Source organism: Protopterus annectens, chromosome 8.part0, assembly GCF_019279795.1.
Source record: "Protopterus annectens isolate FY-2018-M chromosome 8.part0, PAN1.0, whole genome shotgun sequence".
NCBI lineage: Eukaryota > Metazoa > Chordata > Ceratodontiformes > Protopteridae > Protopterus > Protopterus annectens.
Window position 1 is genome coordinate 17,890,865 of NC_056741.1, and position 12,363 is coordinate 17,903,227.

The following is a 12,363-nucleotide window of genomic DNA, read 5'->3' on the forward strand; positions in this document are numbered from 1 at the left end:
AATAAGCTGCCTGTAGTCAAGTTTGGGCTGTAAACTTTTTTGCTCTAGATTTCTCCAGTAAAACAGTCTCTGACTCAGTAGAAAATTCCCAGTTAATAAAATGAAGTGCATAAATGCATACACAACTTTACAGCACGCATGCATACAAACATCTGTTTAAATAAACACAGCCAAGCATGCACACATGCAGTTATACAAGATATGAAATCATACATACATATAATGCAAAACATACACAGGTACGAAGAGCTTGTGTGAGTGTATGCGCATGCAAGAGAGTAGCACTCCCACAGCTTTGCAAAGTACGTTTAAATTACTGCTATCTCAGTCACCATACCTGAGCAAGATCTCGTCTTCGTGTTTTAAGTGTGTTGGTACGAATCGTTACAGGACGCTGCACTTCATTTGCTTCCAAAAAATCTAGGAGCTGCATGGAGACAAAGAAGAAAAGACCTGTTCAGGCAAACAAAAACTTGCATAAATACTACACCTATGTGATAAACTCACCAAACCAGTAGAAAAACTCATCACAGCAGTAGGTGTCAAAATACAGATTAACTGCTGCAGTTACTGCTCGTTACAGATCAGAATTCAGCCGTAGGTGGTCAATCATATGGCCTGACTTTTAGTTTTGGTCATCTACACTGCATTGGAGATGTCAGTAGGACACTGGGTAGAAAGAACACAGCAGTCCAACATCAATCTTCATTTATTTTATGTGTAGAAGAAAATAACGTCTTCAACTAGACTTAGACTAGAGTAGCCTTGAGACCGAAGGTTTCGTAGGCCCACTGGTTGACAATGGTGATGCCCCTGACAGCACTGACAGAAAATAATAAATCCCCCACAAGCCAGCAGCCACACAGAAATAAGGAACAGAGGTCTGGAGGGTGGTAGTCTGTAATGCAGAAGCAATCCCTGTATTCGATTATCTACTGCTACGGTACCTTACTACAAGGCTGCATTAAATTCATCATAAGGATTGCTAATGCAGAACTAGTCGCTGCAGCTAGGAAAAGTAATTCAGCAGTAGTGACCACATACCTGGGGTGGTGCAGGCATTATACACTGTTGGACTATGGTGGAAAAGCCTGATCAGCTTCTGGTAAAGGAGTCCAGCCTGTAGTGTTTGCTAAAAGGTACAGATGGGAGTTGAGTTTTATCAAGGACTGTCTGAGCTGATAAACACCTTAACAAAAAAAAAAAAAAAAAAAAATGCTGTAACATTGACAGCTACTCCACTGAAGGGAAGCTTCATGCGACTTTGTACTGGTTTGCACTAGCTTTCTACGGCAGTTGGTACAGAAAATATGACCACCTCATGGGCAGCAGAGAATTTAAGTGGTGCCTCTCAGAGGGTCATGTGGGTCAATTTCTTTAAGCAGAATAATGGTTCGCAGTATCCTCAAGACAACAGAAGCACCACATGCGCATGTTACATCAGGTCTAGCTATTCGACCGTGTAAAAATTAGTCCTAGGCAATTTGGTTACCCAATACTGTAAAAATGTTGCTGCGATTTGAGCATGCTTATGCTAATAATGACTTAGATGCCAAAGTAGTTTTTGCAGGCACTTACAGGTAGTTTTAGTATTACTGAAAAAAACTGAACACTGCAAGCGTGGTGAGGGTTAGCCGTATGAAAATGTAAATTCAATTTTCATTTAGAATATGGCAATGTATTAACCCTTCTAATAAACAACAACTTGGAATAAGTACGCACCATGAGGAGATTTTCCATTTATATATTTTATCTCTGATGTAAGAAAAAGGCAGTAGAGTTGCTTGCATTCATGAAGTTGTGAATGTCCTAATAATAGTAATACAATATTTTTCATTAAAAACTTGTATTAAAGACATTTAGAACAGATGTTGATCAAAACTGTTAACTGTCTAGGAAAACGGAGGTAGAATCTGTGGTTATCAGAGACTAAATGATTCTCTTTTAGCGAGCAGTATGTGTAAGCACATATGTATGCATGTATGTATTTATATATCTGTTATATGTGGTGGAGTGAATGACATAGAAATATCACTGTCGTGGAAGATATCAAATGCAACCAAAGTGAAGCTCGAAAACAGAGTTCTGACTAGACTACAAAGGTTAACCAGTCTAGTAATATTAAAATTTGAAAAGGTAATACAATCGGGAGTGCTTTACTATCTTCCCTTATTTGTTATGCTGAAAAGCCAGTAAAATGAAGGGTGACAAAGCATTAAAAAAGTTCTGCCACATAACAAATGTTCAGTTTTATATAAGGACGTGAATCAAGGATTAAAAGCATTCGAGTTACGCTATAAGGAGTGCAGAGTAAATTACCTACTGCGAAATAAAATGTGCCAGACAGAGGTAAAGATATAAGGAACAGGAGCAAAGACTGCTGATGTCTATAACGTGTTACTGGATATCGTACAAGATATAGAAAGTTTACGAGAAGAAGGGACAAGAATCTTTGTAATTAAACAACGAGTAATAACTAACTGCCTTGTCCTGGTGGGTACACAGTGGTGTGTAGCAACTGACTGTATAAATAAAGTTTATTTTTATTTAGCCTTTGTTAAATGTGATCAATATGTACTGGGAAGTAAGTCTACCAGCCATGCTAACTGTGCTTTACTGACTGATGTAAACGATTCCAAGTTTCTTTACGCTCCTGTTCATTACTTCATTATTCTGATGGCTGGATGAGGTGAAGTTCTGATCAAAGTATGGGCACAATACAGACTGGTAAAGAGTGTAACGCAGTTAGCCTGACAGCACAAGTTAGGCTTTTTATAAAGAGAGTACCAATATTTGTTAAGATGCTGCCCCCAGGATTGAGCTCTAAAATGATAAATGAAGAAATAATCCAACAAATGTGGACACTTAGTTACATGATTTAGTATATGATAAAGAAGATAAATAAAGAAAGACTATTGCACAGAGAAGGAGCAACCATGGGAAGAATTTCAGTTAAATCCAGCCAAAGGGCAACATGATGGCATGGGTGGATGTCAGCTGATGGACATCTAATTATTAAATGTGGGAAAAACAAGAACTGAAGACGGTGCAGGTGTTTCCCTCCTTTATACTTTAAGTTCTACTGATGCCTGCAGTAGGAAAAGGGGCTGACTCAATTCAGGGGATACAAGGAAGGTCTGGAAGTCAAGCAGAAAGGTTATATGTCCACCTGCCCCACAATCTTAACACACATTGACAATGCTGCAGCATGACCTTCGCCAACAAGTATCTTACAATAAAAAACAGCCTTTGTTAAATACTGACAAGTCATAATGGAATCTTGGAAGCACTTTTAAAGCAACGTCACCTCACTAAGTGGAAATAGGTCCATAAGTCGCTCTATGAGGAAGTCATTACAACTGTAGTAGTTAGCCAGATCGCGCCGAAGGAGGTCCAGATATTCTTCTCTTGTCCTGTCAGACTGCCTCTTTTTGTTGAAATCCTGCAAGACCTCAACATTGTCCTTGATCCTCTGGTAGATGAGCTGAAGATCAGGAGCCTGGACACGTGAAACTGCAGTTAAGGTTATAAAACTTGTTTTTTTTTGAACATAGAAACTATCAACAGAAAACCATAAATATAACAGACTACAGCAAAATTCACAGAGCAATCACTTCCCCATCAGAGTTGACAAGCAATACTGAATCTGCATCACTGCTTGCACACACATTTCATAGCTTTACTAGACATTTACATAACAGGCACAGTATCTTTTCAACAATGCCTACTAAAGGATTACTCATTTGTCAGATTAGATTTTTTTTTTTAATTTACAAGACAGATGCATCAAACAGCAACTGGACCTTTTAATAAACAAGAAAATAAGCACTGCATGTATATCTACTGTATGTCTGTTGTTTGTGCTTGAATCAAAGGACATTTACGCACAGTTGAAATAAAACTATTAATTTGATTTGCAGTAAACATATTCCTCATGGGGTCTATATTAGTACCTCGAAATGTCATTTCTTCGAACACCAAAACATCGACACGAAAACACCTAAATACAAAAAGCACGAAGGGCCACTTCTGCAAATTTTTACACAGGGAAATAATTCACTTGGCCGACCAACAGAAAAACAAACTTTCAAACTCTAATCAACTGTACCCCCCACACCCCCTTAACTAAATATACCATCTCCGAGATCGCTCTGCATTGCAGAAAAGGGCAAATTCCCGATAACGGCCAAGCAAATTTTTCTCTGTGAAGAAATTCGCAGAAGTGGCTGTTTGTGCTTTCATAGTTCGCTGTTTACTTGTCGACGTTTTGGAGTTTGGAGATATGAAGTTTTGAGGTACTAATACAGACCCTTCCTCATGACCATCCTAATGACAAACATTTATATACGTATTGTGTTAGTGTATACTCACCAATTCATAAATTACATAAACTTTGCCCAAATTAACAAATGAAAAAAATCAAACTGTACACAAAAAATAAGCACTCAAAACACCCCCCCCCCCCAAAAAAAAATGCCCATCTAAATCACACCACTACAAAAAAAAGGCGTGGCTCTGTGGTATACAAGGTTAAAACTTTTGTCTGAGACCCAGATGAACCAAAGTTCATAACTACCTCAGGCAATGGAACAGCCAAGTGGAGAAGACTGGGAGTCTATGCTGTAAGAGCCCCATTTAGACACTATAGCCAGGAAGAACTTTCTGTCCAGTTTCCAACAGTGTAGGCTGCTCAATGACTAATTTGCAGAGTTTGCCACAGTGTTCTACTCATTGAGCATATCAGCAACCTGAAGAAAGAGGTATACTTCCAGATCAGGTATCATGTTTTCATGACAAGCTTGCAAACTGTAAGAACAGATGCCTCCTTGCACAATGGCACACTGTATCACGGTGGTATCATCTTACTACTTTGCAGTGAGTAAAGGAATGACCTGCAACATCTGTAATACATAAATTATGGTCATCCTTCCTTTCACATCTGTATGCTTGGATTCATCCCTGCTCAACCTCAGAGCATTTTCAAGTTCCTTGTGTGTACGTCTACTTTCAGAAAGGAGTAAGTGGCCTCCATAGTAACAAGGACAAGCCCTGGACTGTCTTTGACCTGCTCTAACCCACTGCAGAAGCTCTGTATTGACAGACACAATAAGAGACCTCCTCTATTATAAATGTTGTCATTTTTGTTGTAGTACACCATCTTGCTCATCTGAAGTTTCATAATGAGAACCACCAAAATAGGAGGAGTATATGAAGCTTAGTGCATTCAGAAAGGCCCTGACCATCATACAGCTCCAACACATGTTAAGTACTGAAAATGAATGTTTTTTCCTGTTGTAAGGATAATCTGACTGCAGTGCTGTCAAACACTGCACCCCCGGAAGGTTCTAGTACAAAACAGGGCAATATTCTACTTTGTCAAGCTAAGCAAGATTCTTCCAAGTTGGTCAACAGCAGTTGCACGAACACAGAGGCACAGATCAGGCAAAGCAACTGTCCTAACAGGGACAGCTCTTCCCACACGACTGGCAAATTAAGGAGTTATGCAACTGGTAAAGCCCACGGGCACAGGACAGAAGTCAAATGGCAGAGAAAAACCTGAAATGACAGACTCAAGACTCCAACCTTAATCCTGAATAAATGCCTGTGGTCCTACTGGACAGAGATGTGCAGGTAGATATCCTTCATGTCCTGGGTTACAAAATGGGCATTTTGGGGCAGCAAGGGAATGGGGGCTTGTAATATGCGCATACTTTATTTTCTAAAAAGACTTGTCTAGTCAAGACATGGCTAAGTGAGGGCTCCAAAAGTTCATCCTTCTTTGGTACCAAAAACAGTCATTAACTGGATTGGGAGGGTGGCCTAATGGTTAAGGTGTTTGCCTTACAAACACAAGGTGCAGGGTTCGACTCTCACAAGGGATAACTAGCTAGGCTTAAAATGGCTCACAAGGGCAGTTAGCCTAGTACTAATCTATGAACCTCTATGAACCTAGTAGAAACCCACAGCCTATTCCCAGATCAGGACTCTTTCTATTGTACCACATATGGTGAGAAGCTCCAAGATGGGGTCAGCTTACCTGAGTTGCTTTTACAGGAAAGGAGCATACATAGAAAGGGAATGGACTCCCTGGATTCTTACAACCTGAAGATATCTCCCTTAATTAAAGGTCTAAATTTAAGCCAAACGGTTTGGGGTCAGAAGAAAGTATCATTCCCTCCACTGGATCTCTACAAGTTTGCACTGTAACTTACAAAGGGTGGAGCTTAAGCTTTTTTTTTTCCGTAGAATCATATTATGCCCTCACATTTCAAACAAATGTTAATTCACTGGAACCATAGGGGTTAATAAACAAGTGCAAATGGCAAAAACTATTTTTATAGTGGTAGTATTCTTCAGATTTTAGGTCATAAACTGTTTTTTTATAGATCACAGTGAACACACTCACTATTAAATCTGCAGTATTTTGTAATAAACTTACAATATCTCAGCAACCACTCAAGTTACACACATATTGGCAGCATTCTGTTTACCCAGCTGACAGCTTTCATACAAGGTTAAGCAATTTTGCGTGTGCTACTTGGCTGCCAATAAATTTAGAAAAATGTGAACTTTTAAGACAAAATAAATATTATATGAACAAAAATAATTTATCTTTACCTGCACTAGATATCAGCCAAATGTCAATACACTTGTGTTTGCCACTGAGCAAGCTTTAAAATAAAGTATTTTAATATTCTGTATGTAGCACGGATTTGCAATTATTAATGCAAATATGAACAAGCAATATTGAATGTCAAGAGGTGTTGGCAGGATGTAACTGCAGAGGCACCTGGAGGAGTCAAAAGAGGTGGAGTGAGAAAGACATCCTGTAGTCCACTACTAAAGCAACACTTGCTACTGGAAGAGGATCTCTGAAAAAAAGTGTTTGACACATGAAAGCTTTCTTGTTTGTTCCACACTTGGTATCTTTTTTGAAGTGTCTTAACAATTGTGTTTTCATATCACTGAAAATGAAGGGAAAAAATCTGCTGCCAGACTACAACATTCTCATCCACAAACTTCTTACAATCCAAACAGACAGGTCAAAAGTAAGTGCCAGTGGGGCAACTACTTAAGACTCTAAAAGCATTGGGAAGAAAGCCTAAGCTGACCTCACTTTCGAAGACTGCTCTCCGGAAACTTCGGGGATCACCGATAAAGGGAAGGATGAGTTGCAGAAAGAAGTAAGGATCATACAAAGAAGTGCTGCTCCTTGTGGACACCTGAAGACTGGTGTCCAGCTGTTGTGCCTGTACATTAGCATCCAAGGTACACATGGACAGTGATGCTGCTACATTGCTTTCCGTCTCCAAAAGGAGTAATTCAAGATGGGATAAGGAGTTGTTCCAGACAGGTAGAAGATAAAGCACTACAGCCCAAGCTAATCCAGGTCCAATTAGGGACTCTGGTGACTGACTGAGCTGCAGGGAAGGATTTGGCTTGCCCGTACTGGCTTTTCAGGACACTAGTTGATATGTTCCCTAAAGGGAGGTGTGGTCCAAAGAGAAAATACCAGAGTAAGTCGGGGGGAGGGGGGCTAGGAGAATAGCTGGCAGACCCAGTATAAAAGTTGGGCACTGGAGGCTGGGTTAGTAAAGATGTGATCTGAGAGGACCAAAAAAGGTCAAAATGGGATAATAACACAAGAACATGTAACTCGAGGCAAAAGCTGGTCTTCCTTAAGCCTATACAGGAATGAATAGCTTCTAAAGGTCAACAAATCTCCCTGCCCACTTATTCCTTAATTTCTGTCTGTCTTGGTTTGTCAGTTTTTTTGTGACGACTGCACTGCTCTCTGAAGAGCTCCTTATGTATCTGATAATATCCACTCTTTGCTCATGGACAACTACCTGGGGCAAAGATGGATGCCCCTTGTTCCAGTGTTACTGCTCTACAAATGTCTTAAAGACCACAGGCTTTGTGATGTAAATCTTTTTGTTAGAAATATTACAGTGGCTACATGAAGTGAACCGAAGCTTCTACGCAAAAGAGGAAAAAAAATCCCAAGTAATAGAGAGAAATTCTAAAAACTCTCTCAGACACACTTAGGCGAATGCCATCTTTTCCTATGTTAAAAAGAAAGGCTTTTTGACAAGATAAGTTTCACTGATTGTTACTAATCACATGAAACATCCATCAAAAGAGCCCATAAACACCTAAAAAGAATTTATGCAAGTGAGTAAGGTGCCACATTCCCCCACACCTTTACTTAGATACAACTCCGTGGTTGTATAACAGTGAAGAAAGGGGAACTCCCTGCTACACTGCAAAGCAGTCTCATATAAACAATGCAATCAATGAAACTGATGAAACTGAATACGTTTCTGATAAAATTTTATTAAGAAAATGGAAACAGGCTAAGAACACATTTGGGCTGCAGGCTAGAGACTGCAATCCCTATCAGGGACTGACATCAGAGTACAGGCAGAGAGGAAGGGATACGGGCATCCAAGGTGAAAGACCTGCCCTGGTTGAATTATTAGCTGAATCTACAACAGGAGCTGCTGTTAAAAATGGATAATTAGTAGGACATATAAAACATTGAAAGATAAACACTGGAATCAATCAGAGGAGGTTAGAAAAAATTGGGAAGAGTGACTGGATAAGCATTTCACAAGGAAACAATGGCAGGGCATATGTATGGTTCCCAAATATATATAACAAAGTCTAAAAGATTTAGGATTTTTGCTTGGAAGTGTTTGCTTAAGTATTTTTATACCTCAAGCAGACTCCAGATAATTTTTCCTCAGGTAGATTGTTCCCCATCACAATTCCAACATTTGCAAAGAGGAAACTGGTAACATATGTTTTGGGAGTGTAATGAGTTGGCAGACTTTAAAACTTCCCTACATAGTACACTGTCCAAATTATTAGGTGAGAAAATGGCTGCCAAAAAAGAAATTACTAAAAAACAGAAATCGAAGTCTAAACCAATCATACCTGAAGTAGTGAATATTGTAAACAGAAAAAATAATTAGAAGCCGGATCTTTAAAAAAAAACGGTAGGGGCAAACTACACACAAAAAATGGAAACTGTGGGAAAAACTTAATGAGAGGACACGGATGGGACCTGCCAACATAAAAAGACCATAAGACCACTAAATGAGAGGACATGGTAGAAGAACGAGGAGAATATCTGGTTTACATTTTTTCATCCTCTAGCATCTACCATCATAACCTCATCCCCCTTTACTTCTGGGTGGTGAAGTGAAGAAATGGCATTTATGGTAGTGCCTGACAAGTCCCAGTCTCGAACAGCACAAGACAGTGCCACATGTGGGTCCTGGCTCAGGACATGAAAACCTGGAAACTTCAGCTGTTTAGACATTGAACAGAGACATCAAACACATTCATTTTTCCAAAATGGACATTAGGACCAATACTGACACTATGCAAGAGGCAGAAAAGAAATCAGGGCTGCATGAGCTAGGCACATTCTCCTACACAGATGTGACACCAAGCTATGTGCCAGCAGAAGACAGGCATGCCTCTGATCAAGGGAACTAAGGAAATAATGCTGATATACTGCTAAAAGCAAAAAAGGAAATCTCAACAGCTACTGCAGCAGGCCTCCAAAGTCAGACCATGAGCCAATGCTGGTGTGTAGAAGGATAACACCCAGACCGTGACTCAGGTGACCATCAATGCTGTGGTATAGAAGGATACCACCCACACCATGATGCACCCGACCACCAATGTTGTGTTGTAGAAGGATAACAACCCAGACCATGATGCAGCTGACCACCAGTGCCGTGGTGTAGCAGGATAACAACCCAGACCATGATGCAGCTGACCACCAGTGCCGTGGTGTATAAGGATAACATCCAGACCATGATGCAGCTGACCGTCAATGCTATGGTATACAAGGATAACACCCAGAACATGACGCAGCTGATTGCCAATGCTGTGACGTAGAAGCATAGCACCCAGACTGAGACCCAGCTGACCGTTAATGCTATGGTATACAAGGATAACACCCAGACCATGACGCAGCTGATCGCCAATGCTGTGACGCAGAAGCATAGCACCCAGACTGTGACTCAGCTGACCGTCAATGCTGTGGTGTAGAAGGATAACACCCAGTGATGCAGCTGACCATCAATGCTAAGGTGTAGAAGGATAACACCCAGACTCTGACAAAGCTGACCGTCAATGTTGCAGTGCAGAAGGATAACACCCAGACTGTAACAGAGCTAACCGTCAATGCTGTGGTGTGGAAGGATAATACCCAGACTGTGACAGCTGACAGTCAATGCTGTGGTGTAGAAACATAACACCCAGACCGTGATGCAGCTGACCGCCAATGCTGTGGTGCAGAAAAGATCACACCCAGGATGTAAGGCAGCTGACAGTCAATGCTGTGGTGTAGAAGGATACCACCCAGACCATGATGCACCCAACCACCAGTGCTGTGGTGTAGAAGGATAACACCCAGACAGTGATGCAGCTGACCGTCAATGCTAAGGTGTAGAAGGATAACACCTAGACTTTGACAAAGCTGACCATCAATGTTGCAGTGTAGAAGGATAACATCCAGACTGTGACATAGCTGACCGTCAATGCTGAGGTGTAGAAAGATAACACCTAGACTGTGACGCAGTTGACCGCCAATGCTGTGGTGTAGAAGGATAATATCCACACTGTGATGCAGCTGGCTGCCAATGCTGTGGTGTAGAAGGATCACAGCCAGGCCGTGACGCAGCTGACTGCTAATGCTGTGGTGTAGAAGGGATCACATCCAGGTTGTGACACAGCTGACTGCCAACGCTGTGGTGTAGAAAGATAACACCCAGGCCATGACGCAGCTGACCCCTTAAGCTATGGTACAGAAGGTAACACCAAGACCGTGACACAGCTGACCACCAATGCTGTGGTGTAGAAGGATAACACCCACACTGTGACACAGCTGACCCAAGCTCAATCAGCAGTTTGGGCGTCTGATGTGTTGGCAGGGAGGGCAGAAGTAGCCATCCTGGGAGGGCCATGTGTGCAGGACACACAGCACAATTAGATTTCCCTGGTAGCAGCTGTAGAAAATCAGTGTGAAGAGCTTCCTTAAGGTGGGCAGGGCAGATTGCTGACATAATTCCCTTGCAAAAGTAAGAGGTGTTTCGGCATGATTTACCCAATGTATTTTCTAGATAGGGCATTATAAAGACAAATGCTGGGAACAGGGCTTAAATCAGCCCCCACTGGCAGCAATATGTCACAGCAATGGGATGCCTTGATCTCACTAACCCTCCACTCTTTTCTGATGACATCACATCAACCAAGCCACAGGATAAATCTTATTCATTAGAAAATAAATATATTAAAGAAAACAAAATGGCACAAATATGACATTATGAAAGTGAAACACAAACTGGGATAGAACCTACTTCTCTGTATTTAGTGTCTCTCAATGTTATCAAGAACAAGCAAACGTGTGTTATAAAGGATTTCATCCATTTTGCTACATCCACTGTAGTAAAACACAGATCTTACAACATATGACATTACATCAGGATCAAGAAAGGATATCTTCCTTCGCAATCTCCTGGCCACTGGGTAATACGAAGGTCTCATCTGCATCCATGTTTAACTGCAATCCCTCATCTTCATCAGCGTTATCATCTTCTTCCTTTCCTGTGCTACCCAAACAACATAAAAAATATAAATTAATGAAATATAAAGTGTGTATTTATACAGTAACCAGTCCTAAAAAACATTGCTGGTTCATTAAAAAACAATTCCTAAAAAACACCAATTCTAGGGAACAGTGACATTGAACGGACGACTGTGAATACTGATTTCCCAGCCATCTCAGTCTTTGTGGTTTCAGTCAACTCAAATACCTAACCAGATACCATAAAAAATAGTAACCAAGTTCTCTAGACTGCATTCTTACAAATAACCCAACTAAAATTGCACCTGCAGGCTTCTACCTTGACAACCTACTGGCCAACCATTCATTCTTTAAGAAATGGTACTTGCCCACCCTCCAAAAATATTCACCATTACAACCGTTCACATAATACAATCAACTTTGATAAAGTCACCTTCGCTGCTACCTTGAAATCAGTAAACTGGAAGCAACTACAAACTCTTCAACTAGATGAAGTAGTAAACTTGTTTAATTACCATAATCCTCAATATATTAAACAAACATGTCCCAGTCAGAAACAAATTAAATTTGGCCTAGCCCCCTGGCTAAGTATGCAAATTAAGCTACCAATGAGAGAGAGAGAGACAGGCAAAGCATGGGTTGCTAGAAATAGACCAAAACTGAACTCCGTCTCCAGAAATATCGAAAACTTGGAAAGCAGACAAAAAAAATAAGACAATCTAACAAAAGAACATTCTATACCAATCTACAAAAATCCA

The 12,363-nt window shown here is 40.7% G+C and overlaps 1 protein-coding gene across 1 annotated transcript in view; it reads right to left on the bottom strand.

Annotated features, from left to right (window-relative positions):
* Positions 1-12,363, bottom strand: part of NOP2 (NOP2 nucleolar protein) — a 776,755-nt gene that overhangs the window by 441,134 nt on the left and 323,258 nt on the right. The window contains exons 7-9 of the mRNA XM_044079578.1: positions 11,521-11,630; positions 3,308-3,507; positions 338-427 (exon numbers count right to left, since the gene is read on the bottom strand). Coding sequence (XP_043935513.1) covers positions 338-427; positions 3,308-3,507; positions 11,521-11,630 — 400 coding nt within the window. The remainder of the gene's footprint in view (positions 1-337; positions 428-3,307; positions 3,508-11,520; positions 11,631-12,363) is intronic.